The sequence below is a fragment of the Chinchilla lanigera genome, unplaced genomic scaffold, assembly GCF_000276665.1.
Source record: "Chinchilla lanigera isolate Chin_1 unplaced genomic scaffold, ChiLan1.0 scaffold00098, whole genome shotgun sequence".
Taxonomy (NCBI): domain Eukaryota; kingdom Metazoa; phylum Chordata; class Mammalia; order Rodentia; family Chinchillidae; genus Chinchilla; species Chinchilla lanigera.
Window position 1 is genome coordinate 3,969,006 of NW_004955499.1, and position 26,742 is coordinate 3,995,747.

Here is a 26,742-nt window from a genome sequence, read left to right on the forward strand (position 1 = left end):
TGAGACAGGGTCTTGCGGTGCAGTTCAGGCTGGCCTTGAGCTCACTTTGTAGCACAGGCTGGTCTCGAACTTGCAATGATCCTCCTGCTTCAGCCTCCCCAGTGCTAGGATTACAGGTGTGCACCACCATGCCCAGCAATTGTGTTCTATCTTAAAAATATTTATGATATTAGGATGTGGTGCACATGCCTTGAAGGATAAAGCCTCTGTTGTGTAAGTAGGACAGAATAAAGGAGGATCATTTCTTGCCCTGGCCTGAATCTCCACATGCATTGAGCCCTAAAGAATAGATCATTCAGCCTTGATGTCAGAAGTTCATGCCCTGTTGGCTGGGCAGGTCCTGCAGGCAATCAGATCTATGAAAATAATGTCTGCCTTCAGGAAGATATGATTTGAAAGTCTGGAATATTGCCCAAAAGGGACACATAAGATTGAGATGTTAAATCTATCTGTCTTTATCCAAAATGGCATTAAAACCCATGTTGGTATCATTTCTATTCAGAAATATGCACACTCTAAAGCATTTGGCTGTAAAGATTGATACTTTAAAATACCTAAAAGAACACGTGTCAGTATTTGACCTGAGAAATACTTGATCTGAAATAATCGTAAGGGAAAACAACTAGAATTAGAAGGATAGAGTGAGACAGAAGAAGGTATTTCCTTTTTCCGGCTAAAAACTACGTGAAGAAATTTGGCAGTAATAGATGATAGGTAGATAGATGATAGACAGATAGATCAATAAATGGATAGATAGATGATAGAGAGTAGACACAGACAGTAAATAGAGATATGATAGATGATAGATAAATGATAGATGATAGGTGATAGATTGACAGATGATAGATAAGTAGCAGACACATAGATAGATGATAGATAGGTAAGTAGATGATAGAGGATAGATAGATAATAGAGATAAAGAGATAGATAAGTACATAATTAGTAAAACACCTACTTGCCTGCTACAGAAATAATGTAATGATCAATTTATTGCAAAAACTGGATGAAGAAAATTCCCTCATAATTCACACCTTAAAATGGAAATTATCTGAGCATGATTAGTATTCTAATAATTAGTATCATTCTTTCTTACCTCTTTTTCTGCTTCTGATGAGTCTGTGGAGTCAAGTTTTGCCCAATCTATGCACTACTTGTAAAGGGTTTTTCAAACTCCCATATTGTCCAGGAGTAAATTCTAAATTACTGTACCTTTCAGGAAAAGTTCTCTGTTCCTTATAACTTCTCCCTAGTCAGTTTTTCAGCTTTTCCTTTTATTCTTTTTCCTGGGATAATAACGCCTCAATGAATGTCTGAGTAAAATAGATTTTGTCCGTGTTTATTTCGGTTTCACTGGACTAGATAAGCAGCAGTGGAGTTCTGAAGACAAGAAGCCTGGCATGGATCCGTATTATCACTAGGATCATTTTCATTCTGTTGTACACTGCTTGGATGAGGAGCTTGGATAAATACGGAATACAAAGGCTTTCCCAGATGATAATCACCTCTAATCTACTGATTTGAATAATGACCAACTTCCCTCCGATGCATTTGGCTTCCCTGTGTTTGATTATTGCCAAAGCTTGTTGGGGTGCCGCTCATGAAGAAGGCTATGATTATTTCTGCAGATGGGCGAGGAGATCTCAAAAATTTTTAAAATATTGAATAGGGCCGGGGATGTCGCTCAGCGACACAAAGCCTTCCTGGCAAGCGTGAGGCCCTGAGGTCGATTCCCATTACTAAAAAAAGTAAAAGTTATTGCAGTCTAGAAAAGAAATGATTCATCCATTGGATCTTCATTTTTAAAAAAAATTTTAAATTTTTAGATAGGTGATAGATGATAGTAGGTGTTTTACTTATTATATATTTATCTATCTCTTTATCTCTATTATCTATCCTTTATCTATCATCTATCTGCTTATCTATCATCTCTCACCTATCTATGTGTCTACTACCTATCTATCATCTATCAATCTATCATCTATCTATCATCTATCTATCAATCTATCAATCATCTATCATCTACCTATCTATCTATAACCTATCATTTATCTATTTACTATCTGTGTCTACTCTCTACCTATCATCTATCTATATGCAGCTATTTTTACACTGTTGCCATATTTCTGATCTACTTCTGTTTTCTTTGTTTTTTATTGCTATAGGTTTATGATACATAATCCAAAGGGATTCTCTGTGAGGAATGTATAGAAAATATATCAAATGTCCATCCTGTTCATTTCCTTTCCCCCTTTAAGGTACTCTCATTAAATTTCCAGTTTATTACTCATTAGCTGTGACAAAGAATCAAGAAATTCAGATTTCAGAGAAATTTTTAAAAAATTATTACTTGAATTTTGTTGAAAAAGATTGATAGATATTATGAGAGGGAAAGGAGCTGCTGAAAAGGAAAGGAGAATTAGGATGGGAGAAGGAGAAAACAAGGAACGGAAATATATATATATATGTGTGTGTGTGTGTATGTTTGTGTGTGTGTGTGTGTGTATACACACACAAGATAGAAAATATAACTGTACTACTAATTTCTATTAGTTCATTAAAAGGAGCAGTTAGTGCTTATATTGTTTGATCAGTTTTGCATGCCTACATCTGATAATCTCAGCAATTACTTTAAAGATAACAATATGCAATATTTTAAACATTGCTAATTTACTACTACCTTGCTTTGAAATTCCATATCATGGTTTTTATTATTTTTCTCCCTTTAAAATAAAAAAATAATAATAATGTGCACCAAAATAAAGAAATGACTCTTCCTACATGAAAAAAAAAAAAATCTAGGGACACTAAACACGAGCCTGGTCTGCAGTGGTACAGAGGGAAAAGAGAAGAATGCAAAGGTAGCACAGAACATAACTGCGGCTACTTTTAGGAGCTATGGTGATGCATGTCCCTAATCCAAGCCTCAGAAGGAAGTTTGTGAGGACCCACTTCAAAAATAGAATCACAGTGCTGGAGATGTAGCTCTGCAGTAGTTTAGGAGTCTCCAGTATCAAACAAAACGAAGCAAAAGAAAAGCAACAAAAATACACAGCTGGACTCTGCAGCTACCGCTGGATTCTGCAGCTACTTTCAAGCAGGCTATAATCAGGTGATACAAATGGTTCATTGAAAGATTCAAACCTCAAATAATTTTGATGCAAACCGTCATGACTCATGTGGTGTAATGCTTAAAGTAAAGATAGAGCAGAAGAAAACATGTTTCTCTCTGACTACTGCATCACTGTTGGGAAAGCTGATTTGCACATCTCCAAATATCTCAAGGCTGGGTGAGCTCTGTGCATTTTCCTACTTCTGAGAGGTCAGAGAGAAGTTAGCCCCTGCTTGTAACAGTGCTGGCTTCTGATACCCTTTGCTCTTTCTCCTGCTTATTCCATGCCAAAAGCAGTTTCTGTAGTTTTTACCAGAGTCTGATAAAGAAAACTCAGTATTTCCAAGCTCCTGATTCTGACTACATTTCTCAAGCTCCTGGATTTCTCGCTTACCTACAGGAAGAGAGAAGGGAAAAAACAAAGAGAGAAAAAGAGAGAAAGAACCAACTGTTCGGTACCTAGAACAACTTACATGTATGCAAGACCTATGCTTAATGAGAAAATATGGTATTTACTTATAATGGAGTACTACTTAACCACAAAGAAGGATGATCTTAAGTCATTTGTAGACACATGGATGCACCTTGTGACTATAATGTTAAGATAAATGAGATGCACCAACTTAAATATCATAGGGTTTCTTTTACACGAGAGAGCCAAAGTATGAATAAATTGAAGAGCAAAATAAAAGGTATGAAAGAGAAAATGGGGAGATAGATCTTCTGCAAACTGAAAGGAGACCAAGAGTTCGAATGAGAGAGGACACAGGGTGAGGGAAAGAGATATAAACAAAGTTAAGATGTGTTATGTACACGTACTACTCAGGAGGGGTTAATCAGTATGTACCACAGACATGGACTAATAAGACCAAAAATTAAAATATGTCTATATCTGTACATTGGATTCCACTATCAACAGGATTTTTCTTTTTCTTATGTGTGTTTTTATCTCTCTGTGGGTGTCTGCTTGCTGATTGATTCATGCACAGGTAGAAAATAGCTGGAGAGAATTTGAGTCTGTGCTGAGCATGTGGAGATTTTTCTTCTCTGTATCCCCCGAATAATACCACTGCCTCCCTGGCATAGTCCCTGTGTTAGGGATTGAATGTCATCTGGGGATGATTTAAATAGTAAGAGAGGACGTGGGTAGGGTCAGCGGGTGTTTCGCACCATGTTATACAAGGAAGTTGAAGACCTGAGGATTTTGCTATCCTTAGGACACTTGGGAACCATTCTATGGTGAATTCTAACAGGTCACCGCATTTCCTTCCACTTTATCCTGAAAGTTAATACAGTTTAAGTTGGACCAAATGATGGCAGAGTGGCAAAATGAAAGTAACATATGTGGATTTCTAAAGAAGTTGCTCTTTATCTGTCGCTGTATCTGACATCTTAGGGTCCTAATTTTAAATTTGGAAAAAGAAAAAAAAAAGGAATATTGTTAAAAGAGAGTTCCAAATTTGGTTAAAAAAAAATTGAGCATTAACTATTCCTTTCAATAAACCAATAGACATCACAGTATAATTATCCCAGCTATCCTTGTATGTACATATATATTTTTCCCTTCCTTCTTTCTTTTCTCCTGTCCCTGCCCTTTGAAGACAATAATAGGCAATATAACAACCACTGTTGAATTCCTATCACCTTACATCTGGTAGTCAGATCAACTTCACTGAAGATAACAATATCTAATATAACAACCATCGTTAATTCCTATCATCTTGTTCTGAAATTCTGTATCCTTTTTATTTTGTGTTTTTTGTTTTTGTTCCTATTTTGTCATTGTTTTTTTTCTCTTTAAGATCATATATATGAAGTGAGAGATTCAGCCTAGGATGCCAGCATATGCCTGCAGTCCCAGCAGTCTTGGAGGCTGAGGCAGGAGGATCTCAAGTTTGAGCTCCGCCTGGGCAACTTGGAGAGATCCTTTCTGAAATGTGAAAAGGTAGGGATGTAGCTCAGTGCTTGAGTGTTTGGTACCACAGCGGTGGGGGGGGGGCGGGGGGCGGTAGAAGAAGGGAGGGTCGAATGCAACTTCCAGGATATTCTCTTGAGGTTTCCAGAGAGACTGCAGCCAGCCCACAGGGAAGAACTTAGTACCTACTTAGTGCACGGCTATGTTCTAAGTCAGCAGGTCCACCTGCTGCGCACCCTGGGGGCACCTTAGTTACCTTCTGAGTAGTGCGATAAGGTCAGCAGGCTCACGCAGGACGCTCCGGCCCCCGACCCGAAGATCGTCACTCTTTTCGGGTCACCGCCGAAGGCTGCCACGTTCTCCTCAATCCACCGCAAGGCTTGGATCTGATCCAGGAGGCCGTAGTTACCTTTGGCTGCCTGGTCCCCGGTGCTTAAAAAACCTGCGAAAGAAAAAACCACAAAAGGACGAGGGGTTGAAGGTTTAGCTCAGTTGTAGGACATTTGCCTCGCGTGTTCGAGGACCTGGGTCCAACCCCACACTGCAAATGAAAACACCCAAACTCAAAACCCAGGGTAAGCTAGCTGGGAGCTCCAAGACGCGGGTAAACATCTCTATTCACAAACACAACTCAGGTCTTACCTGTTCATTCTTTCTCTCTCCCCCCAATAAATGTAAAACAACACTACAGAGAAATTCTTCACTGCAGAGAGAATTATATTATATATATATACCCTGGGGATTATTTCAGTTGGCATTATAACAAAATATTTCCACTGTACTTATGCACATGACTAAAATAGAAGCAAAAAGCCATCTGAAATATTTATAACATAATGCTAGAAAATATTTTATAAATTGCCTAGCATGCGCCAAGTTTGTGAGTTCAATTCTCAGCACCTCAAATTAAAAAGAAAGGGTTCAAAGTATCATTTTTGTGCACAATTTCCTTTGGAGAAAAAAAATGGAGCGTGTTCTTACAAGAAATTTTTCAGGGGAAAAAGAAAGTGTATTTGTGTGTGGGTGAAAAGAATTGTAAAAAGAATGCACATGCATAATGAAATATGTAGGTCAGCTCTTTTCTGTTGAATTGATAAGATCTGAAAATTACTTCTTTGATTGCTTACATTTCAAAGTAAATTATAGGCATCGGGAAATCCCACTTTTCGTTAAATTTAGCTCTGTCCCTCCCTCTCACATCTGTCCCTCCAAACTCCACCTCCCCTTTTTCTGGAGCTGTGGATGGAGCCCAAGACCTGGAACATAATAGACAATTGCCCTAGGCTTGTGTTTTTAAATTTTTGACTATTTCATGCGATCATTGAGATGGGTATAAATGACCAGGAGAGATTATAAGATGCATACAGATTCGATGCTTTGCAGATGTGTTTAGGTTATTATTACGCTTGAGAGAACTGGACAGAGTTGTTTTGGGGGTACCTCTGTTGGATAAGTGCACATCAGGACATTTTAGAATCCAGGTGTAGAACTCACATTCATGTGTTGACCCTAGTTCAAAGGATTATCAGAGGATGGAGACCATACTTTCAGATTACAGAGCAGGGCTTAAGGTAGGAATCTACTAGTACTTTTATTTTCTTCTTGCCTGGCTTTGTCCACCAGATAATCTACTGTGGGGCTATGTGAAGTTAAGAGGGCTTCTGCTATGTCTGCACACACAGAGCAGACTGACACGTACAGGTAGGATGTTGGTGTTGTGGTCATTTTCTTGTCACCGAGAGTTGAGATCTACATGTCCCAAGAGCCTCAGGTGTTCATAGGCAGGACCTTGAAAGACGACCGGATCATGGGGCTCATAGCTGACCTGCTGTTAGGAGGTGAAGTCTGGTTGGGAGAGGTGGATCACTGGGGTGTGGTGATGAGGATTTATCTCCTGCTCCACTCTTCTCTTCATCTCTGTCCGTGTCCTGTCTACCAGGCCATGAGCAACTCCATTCTACTGTGTCTCTGCCATGCTAGTTGCCTGGAGCAAGCCAACTACAGACTGAAACATCTACAAACTGTGAGCTAAAATAAACCCTTTTGCCTTTAGCTTGTGGGTATCTCTCAGCCTTGTATTTTTTAATAGAGAGCAACATTGGGGTTTCCTACTAAAATTGCAGTCCTAAGAGCTCACCCAGAAGCCAACACCACACCCCAGCTTTCTGCCAAAGACCATGAACTGGGTAAGTAGGTGGCGTTCTATAAGCTGACCAACTAAATCTCATCTGTGCACACAGGAAGTCTCTCTTAGAATTTCCTGATGAGGTCACTTTGTCATTTGTTGTTTGAAAAGGAGCACGTATTCTCTCTGGTTCCCAGGTGCTGCCATATTGTGAAAGTGCTTTGACTAGATAAAGCAATTTTCCTGCGCTGTCATGAAGTTGTTTTGTGTCGTGCAATAGGGTCTCCTAGTCAGAGTCTGAATTGTGTGTTTTTTCTAAAGCATGGTGCAGGGTGGTTTATTGGCACAAACTGGAACCAACATTAGGTGCAAATATATTTTGGAAAAGCCTGGAAGGAAGGGAGGGAGGAAGGAAGGAAGGGAGGGAGGAAGGAAGGGAGGGAGGAAGGAAGGAAGGAAGTAAGGAAGGGAGGGAGGAAGGAAGAAAGGAAGGTAGGGAGGAAGGAAGGAAGGAAGGAAAGAAGGAAGGAAGGAAATGAGAAATGTAAAAAAGAAGGAAGTGAGGAATGAGGGAAGAAACAAAGGCAAAAGAGGGAGAAAGGAGGAAATAAAATGCGAAATAAGAGTGTTTAAGAGATTTAATATTTTCACATGCTTATTTGAGTGTCTCCAAAAGAGACAACTATATATTTTTTTCCCTTTCTGCACGATTGAATTTTCCCAAGTCTCATGTTTTTGACCCAATGAGTGTTTCCTAAATCGCTGAGCATAGTGGCACACATCTGTGGTTCCAGCACTGTGGGAGGCTGAGTCAGGAGTATTCCAAGTTCACGCCCAAACTGCACAACTTAGGGACAAAGAAAGATCCTGCCTCCAAAATAAAATAAAAAATAAAAAATAAAAAATGGCTAGGATGCAATTTAGTGCAAACATTCTAAATTCATTCCTCAGAACGTTATTTATTTATTTATTTATTCATACCAGTAACTGAACTCAGGACCTTGCACTTACCAGGCAGGCACTTGTGCCACTGAGCTATGTCTCCGGACTCTGATAACTTTGAAAAACAGTTTAAGTCACAATCACCTCTAAGTGAAATTTATAAGATAAACCCGCTTTGAGCTCCAATACAGCATACATCAAAACAACCACTTTGGAAGCATATTTGGCCACCCAAACTAGGTATTCCAAGACGGTACAGGGCACCAGCTTCAAAAGTCTAAAACCAGTGCCAGGGTTACAGCTCAGTGGCTCAAGTACATGCCTGGTGAGTGCAAGATCCTGAGTTCAAGTCTTACTACCAAAAGAAAAAGAAAATCGAAAACCAAAAAAGTCACAGACTGCAAAGTTAATAAGCTTCCCTTTCAACTGCTTCTTGAGCACCAATGAGTCAAAGACAGATCACAAATGAATGCACTGGTGCAGAAGAAAGTGCCAGGGTGGCTTTTTGTTCACAAAATACAATAAATGTTCCAAACTCCGTGCTTGATTTCCTACCTTCATTACTTATGTTGCAGGTGCAAAATGCTGCATTGTAGACCAAGCCCATGAGTCCACCTCTGTTCCTTACTCATAGTAAATGCATGCTGTGATTTCTAGGAATAGGCAGGACTCACCCACCGCAAGCCCTGTTAGCTTAGAAATTACTAATGACTGCTTCACGCCAAAAATATTCTGCACCACCACCTGCACTTGCCACTAAATCTTGTGCTTATTTGCTCAGAACATAAATCCTTCTTTGCTAAGGAAAAAAATGCCCTCATGCTAAGTATGAATGTGCATGATCATGCCAGTGTAAGTGTCCTATAATTGCCCGAGGGCAGTGCTGTGTTTCCCCATGAAAGAAAAAAGAAGGGGTTTATGCCCAAGGGTCTGGTAACTTTCTGGCCAAGTGAATCTGTGTTGAATACATCCTTTCTTCACTCTCCTTTTCTTTTCTCTAAGCTCTTGGAAGAAGAAGTTTCCTTGGGTGCTGCAAACTGGAGGAATATTTGTGATCCAGGGTACACCCTTTGTCTTCACAGTATGAGCATTTTTCCCAGCTGCTAGTAAAACTGGATGGCTCCAGCGTTCAAGCTGCAGGTGAATGAATATCTCCCCCCTTGTAAAATCGTAATTCTCCTCACACATACCTATGGGGTGTTAATGGTTGTGATGTTAATTCCTTCCAAAGATCCTAAGCATTTGTTGGCTAAGGAATCACTGCTTGCTCCTTTGAGTTTGGAAAAAAGAAAAAAAACAAAACAAAACATGAATGTGGTGTTGTGGGAATCTGGTGTCTCCCTAGTGCCTGCTATAGAATCTGCATTAATTGCATTATTCAAGATTTTATATTTTCCGCTTGGCTTTCTTTGGCAAGGTTGGGATCGAATCGAACCCAAGTCTGTGTGAACGCTAGGCTAAGGCTCTTCCTCTGAGCTACACCAAAGCTTCCCCTCTTTTTCCTTTCTGTTTTAAATGTAAACTATCACCTATGTAGAGGTCCTGTCTCCAGGTAGAGAAGGAAATTTAGCAATTTTATTTTCCTTGTGGTGGTTAGCTTCTTTCATATTCTGAGCTGTAGACCAGAGGTGCTTTGTGTATACCAGACTTAAAATTCAGGAAAGCTTACTAACATGGAGAGAAGCAGTTGGGATCAAAGGAAAGAATAACTTGTTTTCCAAAGACACGTAACTATGACATTTATCTATCAAGCAATTGTCAGTACTATACCGACCACAGGTGGGATATACTACAGGAAAGCCAGAATGCAGGTGAAACAAAGAAAAGAATTTTCCTGGCAAAGCCATCTTTTATCTTAAATATTCCAATAATACATTTTTTTTTTTTCTACTGAGATGAGGTTAGCAAACGCCAGGCACCTTGCAGGTTTATATTCTTTAGTTTTCCCTTTTGGGTGGAGAAAGCAAGATGATAGTAGTCTGTATATTTGGAAACAGAGGCGTTTATGCTACCACAATGAATGTTGACAGACATCCTCACAAGCCTATTACCTGCAGGATATAAATTGCTCGAGCTCTGATCATCAGAGAAATGCACATTAACAAAACAAATGAAGCAAAACAAAAGCACTGCCATTCCAGCTTACTATAAAAAGAATGACTGTCATCTAGCCATCAAATCATAACAAATGCCTGGGGCACTAGGGCCCAAATGGAACACTCTTTATTGTTGGTGGGAATATAATCTGGTACAAGCACATAAAAAAGTCAGGGTGGAGATTCCTCAAACAACTGAAAATAGAAATTCTGTTTGTCTCAGCTATTCCCCTTCTGGGTATCTTCCCCAAAGAGTTAAAGACATCATATTACAGTGATTCATGCATATCCTTGTTTATTGCAGCACACCTCATAAAACTTAAACCTTGGGATAAAGCCTATATGTCCACCAGCAGAACAATGAATGAAGAAAATATGTCATTTCTAGAAATGGAGTATTTTGCTGCCATGAAGAAGGGTTCTTAAACCATCTCCAAAGTTAGACACTGAAAGTCACAACATCGACTCTGAATGAATGCAGGTGAATAGCTACCCTGATGTCACGTTTCACGGAGAACTCCAGGGGAATACACAGGAGCAGAAAAATGCATAAAGGAGATGCCCTGAATTCATGAAATTTTCCTAAAATATTTTACAGGAAATGCTCCTTAAAATGGGAACCCTAATTTCCTCTATTGTGTGCATTAAGCGAGATCTGGTGCATGCTCCCAATATTCATAAGCAACTGTGTGTGTGTGTGTGTGTGTGTGTGTGTGTGTATTTGTATGTACATGTGTGAATGTTTAACCACACAAACATGTATATGCACACATAGACAAACATACAATTTTAGGAGCCTGACCAAGGTGGAAGTATTTCAATAAAAGCCTTTCACTGTCACACCCAGGAGAACCCTGAAAGAAGTCTGTGTTATGAGTTACAGGATGAGAATAGAAAGAATGAAAATTAGTCAGTCAGATGCAAAACCATATTCTCTACAATGTGTATTAGAAGTCAATCTGAGGTCATTTATTACAAAGTTGATTTAATCATGTAGTCAGAATCATGTATGCTTTAATAAAATCATTCATACAAGATGGAACCAAAAGAAAGAATTTATTCATTCATTCATTTATTTATTTTTGGTTCTTTCTTCATTTGTTTGTTTGAAACAGAGACTCTCTATGTAGCACAGGATGGTCTTGAACTCTGTACATAGCAGAGGCTGTCCTTGAACTCACAGAGATCTCCCTGCCTCGGCCTCAAAGGGCTGGGATTAAAAGTGTGGATCACTATGGCCATTTCAAAAAAGCTAGACTTTTAAATTACACAGACCTGACACATATGATTGATTGAAAATCATTGTTTCTATGGTAGGGATTTTTAAACATTGATTTATTATTTATTTTCACTTAAAAAAAAGAGTGCTATCTCTTTTGTGTTCTATCTCTTCTAGTTATCATATAGGTATTGCACAAAGCCCAAGTCTGTTTCAGCATTTCAGTAGATTCTGTCTAGTAACTGCAGAGCCATAGGTTCCCAAATGTCAGTTCAATGAAATTACTGTTCAGATGTCTCCAGTTATTTTCATAAAATATATCACATCCTCCCTCATTTACCTCTCCTGGGGCTAAACACATTCTTTACCTTGTTTTAGTTGAAATTACATCCATTCAAAATTTGACAATGATGAAATACTAGAAACAATATAAAGCCCAATAAAAAACAACATAAAGGAGAATAAAAAATTGTTTTTCTTGTACATTGTATGTTAAGATAATTGATACATGATTTTCCAGGTGAAATAATTTGGTGATCAGCCTTGTAACATATCTCTTTGGCCAACTTAAGTTACTATTCTTTTCTTCTTTTTTTCTTTTTCTTTTTCTTTTTGTTTTACTGGGGATTGAACTTGGACCTTTACTAACCTACATCTCCAGCCCTTCCTTCCTTCCTTCCTTCCTTCCTTCCTTCCTTCCTTCCTTCCTTCCTTCCTTCCTTCCTTCCTTCCTTCCTTCCCTCTCTCTCTCTTTCTGTCTTTCTTTCTTTCTTTCGTCTTCCTCCCTCCTTTTTTATTTGGAGACAAGATCTCACTAAGTTGCCCAGGCTCCGTAGGAACATTCAGTCCTCATGTTTTGCCTCACTTCTCCCTAATTTTTCTGAGCCATGTTTGTTTAGATATTGGCAGTCCTCTTTTCTTACCTTAAGAGCAACTACTCTTCACTGACAATTGGTAAATAAAGGAAATAAAACCCGGAGCCTGAAATAGTGGCTATAGTTCTCCAAGTCGTGTCCATTCCAGGTCCATGCTTTTCTTTTCCCCGCAGTCTCATCATCAGTACAATCACAGGGTTCCCCAAGTACAAAAGGATGAATAAAAATCATGCACATCAACACTGGACACAGAGAACATGAAGCTCAATGCCTCTCAAGACCTTCTATAAAAATTATTGCTCTGATAGACTGAAAGAGCTGCCCACAGATCTGAAATTCACCGGCATTGCAATGCTGAAAGCTCAACAAATAAATTGAGGGGGAAAAAAAAAATAAGTTCACCCTGTATGAGCAGATGTGGTGAATGAATTCTACAGGGTGGAGCCATACATATGCTACCTGCATAAGGTCATAAGGAATATTTGTATGTCTCATGAGAGAGCATTGCATAAGTGACTCGTATATATAACATGATGCTGTTTACTAATGTCATAAAAGAGAGGTGTAAGATGTAAAATATAAAGATATAAAATAAGGAAGAAAATTTAATATGGAATTATGATTACCTCTGCATATATAGAGATGTTTCATACTTTAGATCTGTTTATTTTGGTCAGTTTTTTTTTTCCTTTCTTTCTTCTCATTCTTTATTTTTTCTTCTTTCTCTCTTCTGTCTTTCGCTCTCCCCTTTCTCTTTCTTTCTGCCCTCCTTCCCTTTACACCTCCCTTCCTCTATCACTCTTTCCTTCCTTTCTCTCTCTCTCTGGACACTTTTATCCCACCAATGCTTGAGATGAAAACCAAGGGCTTTGGCATGCTGTACAGGCTGGTGGTATCCTGCTATACCACCAGCCTTATGAGTTCTTTGGCAGTCGCAGTCTCTTCCCCCTCTCTCCCCCTCTCTCTCTATCTCTCTATCTCCCCCCTGTCTCTGGCATGTGTACTATAATTACAAACTTTTTCATGAGAGTTCAGGGGCCAGTCCATGCGCCCCCACCTTACCACCTCAGAGCACATGTACTTTTTCTGTTCCGTACCTTGTTCCACATGACTTGCACAGTATGCTTCCATTTGTACCTGTGTCCACCAATTTTTAATATGCATTCTGTTATGTCTACGGTTCTCTCTGCCTAGGTTGCCTCGCATTTGCTAATTTGCCTTCAAGTCTTGTCCTCAACGAGGCTGCACTGGACTGTTGGAGCACAGCGCCCCCTGCAGGTGGGTGGCGGAATCTTGCTCTGCAGAAATCCCCTGGACAGCTGGATGCTGAGGCTCTTTTCCTGTATCTAAGGAGACCCTGCCCCTCAAGTACCTGGTCATCTCCATTCTCCCCAGACAGTTAGTGCTTTGACTGAGAGTGTACTGTACTACTTACCACTTCACTGTAAGGGCACGTTTGTGTGTGCACTGTATCAGACTTCTCACCTGTAAGGATTCAGAAATGACATACCTGTGCATTTCAATTTTTGCAAAGCACTGGTCACAATATTTAAGATTTTAAAGACCCAGTTTTCTCATATGTGCAATGGGGAACACAACAGTACTAATCTCACAGTGGATATTTAGGAAGTAAACTGGATGAAAATACTAAAATATAATGTGTTGCTTGTTGTAAATTATACTGAAAATGCTTGCCTGATAGATGGTCTCCTTCCTTTCAGAAGCAATGCTGTATTTCTGTCATACCTGTGTATCACAGGTCCATGTCCTTCAAATACCTGAAATAACTCCAAAGTGACAAATTTCTGCTGGTCTAGTTAGGTTCTAGCTTCAAAATTATGCAGATGATGTTCAAAGAGCGTACATTCTCTCACTGTATTTTGAAGAATTCATTTGATGCTGTTTACGAATATTTTTGCATGAAATTAATGCATATGAATATATTTGGTGAGTTTAGTTATGGGTTTAAAGCCTATAGGAAAAAATAAAACAAAAACAAAGATATGACATCATTTTTACTCATGATGTGAAATTTATATCAATGTTCATTCAATCAGTTGTTAGGAGGTGTCTTCCATGGGGTAAATGTGGAAGGAGGGGATCTAATAATTGAGTGGATTATCATTATTTTGAATTATATTGATCAATTAATTTATTAATTATTTACTTATTTAGGTACTAGAGTCTGAAGCCTAAGAATTCACACTTGCCTACATCCCCAGACCTGTTTAAACTTTTATTTCACTGTAAAGCCCAATCGCTTTCTTTCTTTCTTTCTTTCTTTCTTTCTTTCTTTCTTTCTTTCTTTCTTTCTTTCTTTCTTTTATTCTTTCTTTCTTTCTTTCTTTGTTTGTTTGTTTCTTTCTTTTTTTCTTTCATTGTGCATGCATTATTTTACTGGGAATTGACCCCAGGAATTTCACTCTAAACTACATCTCTGGCCCATTTCCTTCTTATTCTCTGAGATAGAATCTAACTAGATTACTCAGCTTGGTCTCTAAATTGAGATTCTTCTGTCTTAGTCTCTCAGAGTGCTACTATTACAGATATATGTCACCAATCCCAGTTCCCTGGGCATTTTGGAAACTTACAGAAGAAAAAAAGATTTTGTATGAATAAACTTAGATTTTCTTCCAATAGGAATATTTTAAAGTGATTTAAAAGAAGTCATGTTTTTACTATCAAAAAATATGTATATGAACCATAAGATATATCTTAGGTACCATCATCCCACTTGGGATCCTGTAAAATACATAGAGAAAAAATATAACTTATACACATATATATAATGAATGCTGAACAATCTTCATAGCTCCTTTTGAAGTGCATTCATCCACAATGCAGTCTTTTGAGATCACCTCATCCAGGTCACCTGCAAAGATAGTGAGGTAAGAGATCTAACTTGCTCATACCAGGAAGGTACTTCCCAGCAGGTATAGCCAGGGACTTGGATCCTTCTCTATTCCAGATTCCAATGGCTTCCTACCCTCCTTGTTTTTTTTTTTTTTTTTTTTTTTTTTGTTTGTTTGTTTGTTTTTTCTCCGGTACCGGGAACCGAACTCACGACCTTGCGCTTGCCTACCCTCCTTGACTCAGGGCGGTATGCACTGTTGTCACAGTCAGCAGCAGAGCGTCCTCCTCTCTCTGACCTCTTTTTTGAGCCTGAGATCTTGTCCTCATCCACTTTACAAGGACATTGTTCACCCCGCTGAGCCCGATGGATATGTGGAGATAGTGCCCCGTGCCCTTACATTAGTCACACGAGCCATGATTTCTCTCATGACTTATTTTACTCAGAGTTCTGTCGCTGTCTCCCCCTTTAAAAAGTACCTTACAGCTGCAACTTGGAGGAGAAAGTTTTATTCGTGGCTCATGATTTCCTTGGTTGAGTGCACGGTTGGCTGCTTCCAAGGCAGAAACATCATGGTGGAAGAGAGTGCTGGAGCAGAGATGCTTAAGGCATGGCAGCCGGGAAGCAGCAAGTGGGAAAACTGGCCGAGAGTGAAGGATGCAGGACCAGATATAATCCCCAAGGTCACACCTTCATGGCTCACCCAAAGTAGAAGGGTGCTTTACTAACCTATGCAAAGTTATCACATTAACCATCAAGATAAACCACCCCTCTACACAAGGTAGGATGTGGACGTGCTTAAAACTATGCTCTTCTGCTGGCTAGCTTGTCTGCCTTACCAGGCAGTTGGGAAAAAACCCTGACAAATTCTAGACACAAGTCCTTTGTCTGTTTTACTTTGTCTGCCATACTTGTTGGCATGAAAGTACTACATGCATTGAGATGCTCCATAGAAATTGGAGTTGCAGGTATCTGCTGCAGGAAAGAATGTATTAAAAGGTTTGCTTGTGATTGCATCAACGTGCATTGTAAACAGGAGCGGGCATATCATGCTTCACCCCATAAATACGAACAACTGTTAGGTGTCAATTTAAAATAAGGTAAAATGGAAAACTTGTGGGTGGTGGGGTTTGTGGCCCCATGAAGGCCTGAGACAATAGCTCAGGGATAGAGTATTCATCTACCATATATAAAGGTCTTAGGTCCAACTCACAGTACCACAATTCAAACAAACAAACAAACAAGTACAGAAATACATGAGTAAATAAATTATATATGCCCTCTGCATTTTCTCCTTTTTGCTTTATTTATCAACTATTTATCTTCAGCCCAAGATACCACCACCACAATTAAAGCAGAATTGATTAATTTAATCAACTATTTTTATATATGAAATGCACAAACAAGGTGAGTTTTAAAGGTTTAGAAGCTCTTCCTGTTTTGTATTTATATATGTATTTGTATGTGTCTTCCTATGTGTACATTGTGTATTAAACGTGTATAATTACCTGCTATGTGTCACAATAATTATATGAGTATGCAAGATCTGCCAGCCAAATACATATGAATATATTTACATATTTATAAATATTTCATCATTCATTTGATTTCGAATCACAGTGGCACACAGAGCATAGATTCATTTCATAGTCATTAGATGTGTCAAGATTTTCCAACCTGAGAGACAAGGTTAGAACGAGCTAAAAATAGAGACTCCAAAGAAAGCATGCAGACGCTTGTTTTCAAAAATTCAGTCTCATGACAAAAAGCTGTTTCTCATGGTCTCAGCTATTAGCGTTGATTACTAATAGGGTGAGGGACAGAGAAAGAGAGACAAAGACAGAGACAGAGAGACACACAGAGAGAGACAACACAGAGAGACATAGAGATAAAGGAGAAAAACAGAGAGGAGAATTTATTTCCATTCATTCTGAGGCAAGATCTTCCTAAATTGACCAGCCTGAGCCTCAAATTTGTAATGCTCTTGCCTCAGCTTCTCGAATACTGGGTTATAGCAGGGTCTAGCTAATTTGATCAGGCTCAACCTCAAATTTGTAATCCTCCTGCCTCAGTCTACCAGAATGCTGTGGTTACAACTTTCTACCTCCATGTCCAGCTAGCTCTCAAATTCTTAAGGTTATAATCATTATTTTTTTCAGTTATTGCTGCTGCAGATTTGTATTCTGCATCAGCATAAGTAAGTCCACTGTGAGTCATATTTAATTAAGCTGAGAATGGTGCTAGAAGCAAAAATGAGAATAACACTGTAATTATGCAAGATTGATTGCAAAGGACATAAAATCTCCCACTCTCATGAAGCTTCCCTTTGGCCAGCATGTCTGTTTCTCTATTCAATCACTTTGCTGAATGTGAAATCACAGCTAATTTTCAACTGGCCACTTGTGAAACCCAGTCTAATATTCAGATTCTAAGAAAGACCCTATTTTGTTTACTTAGTGAATTTCTACACTCTCACACCCTTACATGTTTTGAAGGCACACTGTCACATGAAAAGTAAAAGCCTCTAATATACATCATAGTTTAACAGAGCCTTCAGATAATACCCAGCAATCTGCATGTAATTCAAAATATCACTGGTAAATTTCCTTTTGAATTTGACCTTACTGGTGCATCTCAGATAGAGATTTCTTTATGTTATTGATAATTTTATCATCCTGGCTTAAATCCAGCATTAACTTGTAATTTCAAAAGCATCAAATCACAACAAACAACTAATTATTAACAAATTAATCTGCAAATATCTAATAGTCGTAGAAGTCATTTTATTTCTCCCCTTCTTGGACCCAAATCCAACCAGATAAGTTGTATTAAAAGATATTTGCTTTCTACTCTACCTGTCCATGTTAAATACCCAGAAGTCTTCTAAAAAATACTTATGCAAGGTCGTGAGTTTGATTCCCGAGACTGGAAAAAAAAAAATCAGGAGGAACAGCTGGAAAACAGAATACATTTCACCTCCTACCTCAAATCGCAGACTCATTGAGTTCCTCTCCCTCCCTATAGGAAGTAAGAGCTACAAATGTGCATCTCTAATAAACTGTTGGTGTGTGGAACCCTTGCATAAAATACCCCAAATTCTACAGGCAAGTGTTTTTCTAATCATGACTGTTTTTTCTGCTTGTTCCAATTCTCCTGTCAACTAATATTTTGTTCCAGGTTTAAAGACATTTATTTTGCCTACCATGGCAAGAATTCACAATTGGAAAGTGTTCTGTATTTCACAGTGAATTTCATTGGCAGTCACATGGTAGCCAGTGATCTCATCATTAATTCTCTTAAATGGTTGATTGTTGAACTCAGGTGCCCAATAATCACACTATTTTTAAAAAATCACCAACATTTTCCAACTGATATTTTACAAACCGTTGGTGATGATTTCTCCAGGCTGTTGGCTTCATTTGGATGTCTAAGTTAGTAATTTCTTGATATTGTAAATTCTCCTTTTATTACCTCTCATTCTACTGTCTATCAGCAAGATTTCAGTTACTTTGAAATTTAGTGTGTGCAGGGAAAGCGTGGGGAAAAACCGGACTGTTTTATTTGGCAATATTTAGGGGAATGAGACCATGTCTGGGTTATGCTTTACGTCTCAAAGTTCTTTCAAGTCTCATGTGTCTGAGAGGTAATTGGATCATTTGAGGATTGTACTGACCCATGGATTATTCCACTGGTAGCAAATTCAGGGTTGAATGTTCTGTATTTGGCAGGGCCTGCTTGGAGGCGGTCACTGGGGTGTGACCTGGAAGGGTGAGTTCTTGTCCCTGGTTCCTCCTTTCTCTCTCTGCTTCCCGACTGCCATGATGGAGCATCTCCCCTCCCCCCACCCCTCCGCCATGATGCTCCTGCCTTGGAGCCAGTGGACCATGGATCAAAATCATGAAGCAAAAAACCTGTCTTCATTTAAGTTACTGGGACTGAAGATTTTGTCCCAGTGAAGGGAATGGGGGAAAGACAGTGTTCATCATAGTGTGAATACTTGTGTTGTTTTAGTATTTTAATTAATGCATGCAATTCATGTACGTATCATTTGCTATTATTTATGCATACCATTCTTGCAGATGTTCAAATTGCACCACTGTAACAAGTCAGCATTTCCTCCAAGGGATATTTGGTTCTGTGCTCTTCTATTTTCTTTGTTTTATACCCATGGACACATGTAAATGTGTGAGTGAGAGAGAGAGAGAGAGAGAGAGAAACAGAGAGAGAGAAAGATAAGCAACCTAATTGTTTCCAATGTCTTCTTCTGTTAGAAGAATTTTCCTCTTTATGGTCTTTTGCATTTGCAACTCATACTGATGAAGATTCAGAGTTTCAGCCATCAGACAATTAGAGAAACCAAAAACATCAAATATGGAAAGAAATCAGGATGACATGTCACATAGAATCCAGACAGAGAGTGTTTTATGATATTGGAATAGTTTCAGGCAGAAACAAACAAACAAACAATGCAGTAAGAGCATAATTCTGGCATTTGTACAGTCAACTTTTGATACATTGTTCTTTTGGTAGCGAATCTAAGAAATTACTGGCAGACAGTTGTAGGGGTCAATGTACAATGTATGCACAAACTGGAAGAAAAATTGTGAAGGAGTAAGTTTGGCGCTTAACCAAATGCAAATTTCTCTACCCCTCATGTATTCCAAACAGATGAAAAGCAGAAGAGAGTTGATATCCTCCTTGCCTACCTCCTCTTAAAATTACTAGGGGTAGGGGAAAGAAAGTCAAAGTAAGTGACCACTAATTCTCCCAGCGGAATATGTCGATATGGCGTTACATTCAACAGATGTTTGCAGATGTTCAAGCTGTACTATTGTAATAGGTCAGCATTTCTCCAGGGTTTCCACATGAATCTCAGTTCTCCCTTCTCTCAGGTGTGGTTCCTCTTTCCTCCTCATGTAAATGTCTTCTCACCTAATGCTCAGTGGGTCCCACTCTGAGCTAAACATCTTTATGTCCTTCCAAGTACATCCTTCTGTTATAGGCAGCTGAGTTAGATAGAAATAGTAAGAGTATTATAGGCAGTCAGACAGGGCCAGGCCCTCAAAGGAGACAGTGCGGAAGGTGAGATACCTTACAACTGTGGGGGAGACAGCACCTCCGGCTGTGGACAAAAGGTTACACAGATGCACCCACATACCTCCCTAGGTATGGGCATCAGGAACTGATACTCTAAATAGGTAACAATCACCTTGAAAAATCCAGGAAGAGTCGCTAGCCCAACCTCCTACAGGAAATGCCCCTGTTCTGTATTCATGCCCACTTCCTAAGTTACTCACTTCCCCATTTGATCCCGATTTAATCAATTTCACTTGAACAATTGCACTTGTAATCTTGTTAGCTGACCATAGTTTCGTCCTACTTCATGTCCACCTAGCAAGTTCCCATGTTTTCCCCCTTGGACCTGTCTTACCTTGTGAATTTGCTGTATAAAAATTCCTAAAAACGACAGCTTCCTGGACAACCCACGCGGGTCCCCCTTCTGTCCCTCTCTGGGACAGAAGCTTGCTTTCACACAGGAAATATATTCTGCTTTTAACTGCCATCATTCCTAAAACTCATGCTTGGATTTTAGAGAATATGAACTTGTTCCAGGTATTTTTCAGGTTGGGAGTTTTTTTCCCCTATATCATTTCCTCCTTACCCAAGTTAGAGATACAAATCCAGCTTTGCAGGTTGAACGTGTGAGACTCATCCTTTGACCCTGGCCTTTCTTCCTAGAGTTTCAGAGAAGTGCAAGGCAAACGTGCATAAACCCTTTATGCGCTTTTATTTACATGCCTTTCATCACAGATTTTAGAAGTTGCTGAACTAAACAGTCAAATCTTAGACTTGTGTTGTCACTTGTAATACGGGAAATGTCTCTTACATCTGTTCATTCTGACATAATTATTATAGACAGTGGGGTAGAAATATTTCAGGCTGTCAGGCAGGGCCAGGCACTCCAGGGTGTAAGTGCAGGGGATGAAAATACATTGCAACTATGGCTGGATGTGCATCTGTCAAAGGCCAGGCCTCAAGATAATGATAGAATGGATGGACCTACATGTCTACCCAAGTGATAAGCAATAAATGGAAGATTATACTATAATCGGTTATACTATGATTGGTACCACCTGGTCCAATAAAATCTAAAGAGACATCAGTCACTCAGATAAGTGACCAGAATCTCCTGATCCATCCCTTCCTCAAGAGGTCCTTGTTTGTTCCATGAACACCTGCTGTTTGACCTGATTCTTTCAACCTTACCTAAGCAGTTATGTTGGTTCGGGGTGTATTTTGCAAAGGGCACCAATATAATAGAGGACACCTATTTTATAAGATTATTTATAGTAGTCACCTAGAGAATGATATACAAGAAAGTACAGGAAATCTGTCCACACAGCAAGACCAAGGAAACTAGCCGGGGGCCTGGATCCCACAGAAATGTCCTATATGTGTCCAGCTGAAGACCTAGAGCCCATAACAATACCTCCCACAAGTCCACCTAGAGGCCCAGAGCCCATGACAATATCTCATGTAGGCCTGTTTCACAAATCTGTGTTGCAAAGGCTCAAAGGTCTGTGGTGAAATCTAGGAAGTCTGTGCTGGTAGGTTAAAGGATCTTAGCTAGTAGGCTGAGGGATCTGCACCGGAGCAAGGAAGAAATGCTCAGAGTAAGAACCAGAGCTCTCCCGGAAGGTACCACAGCCATCCTCAGCAACAGTCAGGTTCTGAGCTCCTTCAGTGGTGAAGACAGCTGAGTTCCCATCAAGAAAGCCAGTGCAGCAAGCTTCTTCAGGAGACTGGCAGTGCACCATCTTCCCCTTCGGAGCCAGGAAGTGATGCTCAAGGTGAGGACCAGAGCTCACCAAAAGCGAACTGAAGCTATTCTCAGTATCAACACAGTCCCAACTTTTTGGAGAATGAAATCAGCCAAGTTCATCAGGAAAGCCAGCATGACGAGCTCCTCCAACAAAACCAACAGCTCCTTACAGCTTTCACCAGCTCCCAACAGCCATCACTCAGCTCCCAACATCCTTTTACTTCTTCTCCAATTCTGCCTCTTATACTGCTGGCAACAATCCCTGGGTGGGCCTCCCACACCCAGCACCATGCTTACTCAGTTCAGCTGGGGGCTATAAGTTGACCCCCAGCTGTCAATACACTACAGTAGTTTATACTTGTAATCATAGTGGGTGATCATAGTTTTAACCCATGTTGTACTGAACTTGTGATTCTGTGCCCACCTGGTGTCTTTGCTGTATAAAACTTCCTTTGAGAAAGGGACCCGCTGGAAACCATTAGGTCCCACTCCTATTTCTCAGGAGCTCTCTCTTTATAAATATTTTCTTCAATCTCCATTGTTCCTTAGAATTTGTTCTTTGCTTTTGGAAAACTCATTTCTTGCAGGTTTGGAGTTACATTTCTTTCCCGAGATCGTAATGAAGATTGTGTAACCTGCTTTACAGAAACTTCTTTTCTACCTCAAATGAATGGAAGCCAGGGTCTAGTTAGCATCTTGGAGACACCAATGATTCCCTCTTACTTTTTTTCCTTTTATTACTACTTTTTTTATTCTTTTTTTTTTTATTTTCACAGTTTTGGTGATTGAACTCAGGGTCGCCCTAACATGAAGCTATAACCAAGTGCATTTTACTTTCTAAAGACAGAGTCTCCCTAAGATGCCCAGGCTGGCTTTCAACTTGTGAATCTTCTGTTTAACCCAGTTTAGCAGCTGGGATTGCAGGTGAGAATAATAATGTCCAGAAAATTTTACCTTTTAAATTGGTTACCACATTTATTTTCTATTTCTCCTTTCTTTCTTTCTTTCTTCTTTCTTTCTTTCTTTCTTTCTTTCTTTCTTTCTTTCTTTCTTTCTTTCTTTCTTCTTTCTTTCTTTCTTTTTCTTTCTTTCCTCTTTCTTTCTTTCTTTTATTCCTTCCTTCCTTCCTCTTCTTCCCTCCCTTCCTCTCTCTCTCCTTCCTTCCTTCCTTCCTTCCTTCCTTCCTTCCTTCCTTCCTTCCCTCTTCCTTTTAACTTAACATGCACCCATTTTCCAGTAAGTGACTCAAGTTAGTCCTTCCTTGTTGGTGGAGTGGTACTCCATGGGTTGTAAATACCTCCAACTTTGGAGCAGAAATCTTTCTGTGCTTTAAAAAGCTTGGCTCCCATGTATAATCTTTCTAGGGGATCCACATCATTCTACTTGCTAAATCTTGCTGAAATTTCTGTTTGCTGAAAGCTTTAATGATTACTTTGTGTAGCCTAGACTTAGCGCTTGTGTTTAGAAGCCAGACACAAGATCTTTTTTCAGCTAATAATTTACTTCATATTGTCCTTGTGGTCAGCCATGGGAGAGCCACAAACAATATAATCTTACAATATTTTGTTTCATGCCTTCATCACATGTGTTTTGAGTAAGAGTTTTCTTAGTTGAGTGGTGACTGCTGGGACATCCCCCTCCCAGGCAATCTTGTTTTGAGTATCAAGATGATTTGGACATGACAATTTTTAGTAGCGTTATGGAAGACAGAAGTGCTGCACTTCACATATACTTCATGGCATGGCTTTGAAATGCCACCCTTTTAAAAAAATTTTGTTCATCCATGTGTGCAATTCATAATGATCGCAGTCCTTGTGTGGAGTTGGAGCAACTACAGAAGACGTCTTCATTTCTTTCTCATGCCCTTCTCTTCCCCCCCCACCTCCTCCTCCCCTATTTCTTGTTTCCCTTCCTTTAAAAATATTTTCACATCTGACTATGTTAATAAACATGAGACCCAGACATAGCTTTTCTGCATACCACACCCCTTCATTTCTTGGGATTTTTCCCAAGAAAGACAAAAAAGTGTCTAAAAAATGCCTCATATGTCTGATGTCTATAATATGCCATCCCCAGGACAAGACAGCCTTGCATGCTGTGTACTTCCTGTCCCAGAGAACAAGGTGTAGCTAAGGAGATGCTACAAGCATACCCACTTTTACTGCAATGCCATTCATCATGCATAAGCTATGGAAGTAGCCGAGGACTTAATCAACAGATGTCTGGGGGAAGAAAAAGTACACTTGATGGAATTTCATATAGACATGAAAAAGAACAGGTTGCCTACAAATGGAGAGATTAAGAAGATGTCAGGCAGAGAAACACAAGTCGTAGAAGTCTTCCCTTATACATGGAGGGAGAGAGAGAAAGAGAGAGAGACAGTAAAATGGATGGAGGAAGGAGAGAAATTAAAAAGGGACACCCTTAGAGAAAAGAAATAGAATCAGGTGAAAGGCTAGGGGAAAGAAAAAGGGAATAATAGAAAAATGAAAATAATCAAAGTATGTTTTAGTCATGCACCTGTATACCAAAACAAATCCTACTGTTTTGTATAACAGCAATGAATTAACTAAAAAAAAAAATTAAAGATACAATCAAATGCTTCCAATAGGATCTAAGTTTTGTGTGTGTTTTTTACTGCTTCATATGCTGTGATTTTATTATCTTCTACATGGGAATCAAATTGAAAAGAGTTGCTTTCCTGGTGAATTAGATAATTTGTGATAATGGAAAAAAAACACATGGTATATAGGCTTGTGAATAATCCACATGAATTAATCTGTATGTCTTTTCTTCTATTTAATCTTTATTTGCTTTTTCATTAGCATGTAATATTTATATTTCTTGGGTGGAGTTTGTCCGTGTACATGGCCTTTGTCTCTTAAGGAGCATTTGTGGAGTGGAGATGAAATTTGCCATTTGCTTAGGATTACTGACAAAGCACATGGGTCATAGCACCAAGAATTACACAAAGTGATCCATTCTAGAGCCAGAGGTGGTCATGGATGCCTGTATGTGGTAGGAGTATGTGGGAGACTGAGGCAGGAGGATCACTGCAAGTTTGAGGTCAGTCTGGGCTACATAGTGAGATACCATTTCAAAAAGAAACAGACACAAATGAAAGATGCCTTTTCATGAATCTCTTTAGAATATATTTTATGAATCACTTAATGGATGGTAATTCCCTCAACTACAGAAAATATCTGCGTAAGAATGGCTCAGTCCTTGTGAGCGAAGACAAGGACTTATATTTTAGGCTCTGGGGGAGGTGGGAAGCCCAACTTTTATGCAGCTGTTGGATGTGACATTTGTGTGAGTTTTACGCAGATGAACTATGGGAAGACCACACTTGTGAGGAAGACTTGTGGACTTTACCTAGACGGTAGAAGGAAAAGAATGTGCCCCAGATATAATCATTCCCCTTTCAGTGGCTCCATCCACTCCGTGGTAGTTTTTCTTTGAATAAGTGCTACATCTTTTGTCTACTGTTGACCCTTGCTGATTGCTAAACTTTGCTAGATACCAGTTCAAGCACCATGAAGCATGATACACTGCCCTTAAATAAAATGTCCACGACTGCATTCTCAGGCCACCCTGTTCTACCACACTGGATAAAAATAACAGTGCTGTACAAATAATGGTTAAATAACATAGTTCTCTACAGTATGGATCCCTCCAATTTTTCTGGGGAATCTTGGAATAGTGTAATTAGCTCTCTGGAGTTTATCCGGTGCTTTTGCTTAAAAATTGATCAGGTAATGAAAAAGTATATCAAGGGATCTGAACACACATGGTTCTTTTGTGTTAGCTGTCATTGTGAGTCATTAAATATTTGGGGATGAGGAGCTGAGCTATGATATATTATGACATGTTAGTAGCAAGCACCAACAGAGAACTTGGAAAATGTCCATAAAAATTCTGGGATTCCTTTCAGGAGGAGATGAAAGCCTATTAGACAGCTTTTGACAAGTGATGGGATAATAAATGCATATTTTCCATTCCCGGGTAATCTTCTTAATGATGTTTGCTGTATACACATCTACTTTTGCGGATCTGACAGTCTGTAAACTCTGCCAAAGGTGGAAGAGGAAGGATCAACGGGCTCAGCGGGGGAAAGTTTTATGATCATTCTACGATTTTTTTCCTCCACCAAGGTTAATCACCGGTGTTGTCACCTTCTCCTCTTCTCCCCGTATATTACTGAATGCTTCCGCAGCAGCCCGTGGAGACACAATTGCCCACACTGGTTAAAACATTCACCCACATTGGCCAGTTGATTAAAAATTTAGACTACAGCGTCTTAGCTTCCGGTCTTCCAAAACTGAAGAAGAGTGCCTAGCAGATTTCTTGTTCTCAAGTTGATTTTGTTTGTTTGTTTGTTTGTTTTCCGGTACCCGGAATTGAACTCACGACCTCGCGCTTGTCAGGCAGACGCTATACCGCTGAGCTAAATCCTCTTCCCCTCTGAAGCTGATTTTAAAGACTTTAGAATTTCGAATAAGAAATTCTGTATTATTGATTTTCCTAGCGGGTCAGAATAGACAACAGTTGTTGATTTCTCTCCTTTTGCTTTGGTGGTGCTGGTGATTAAACCGAGGATCTTAAACGTGAAATGACAAACATGTACTGTACCAGTGAGCTTGCCACATGTCCAGTCCTTACCAATTGATTTTTTCCAAGGCAGGATGGAGAGCTGAACCCAGAGCCACTTACATGCTAGGCAAGCATTCTTCTTCCACTGAGTTATACCCCCAGACCTTATTCTTTTGTGACAAGTTTTGACTAGG

At 39.5% G+C, this 26,742-nt stretch overlaps 1 protein-coding gene across 6 annotated transcripts in view; it reads right to left on the minus strand.

Annotated features, from left to right (window-relative positions):
• Nlgn4x (neuroligin 4, X-linked) overlaps positions 1-26,742 on the minus strand; it is a 395,672-nt gene that overhangs the window by 17,052 nt on the left and 351,878 nt on the right. For all 6 annotated transcript variants that reach the window (XM_013505622.1, XM_013505623.1, XM_013505625.1 and 3 more), the window contains one exon: positions 5,281-5,466. In XM_013505622.1, coding sequence (XP_013361076.1) covers positions 5,281-5,466 — 186 coding nt within the window. The remainder of the gene's footprint in view (positions 1-5,280; positions 5,467-26,742) is intronic.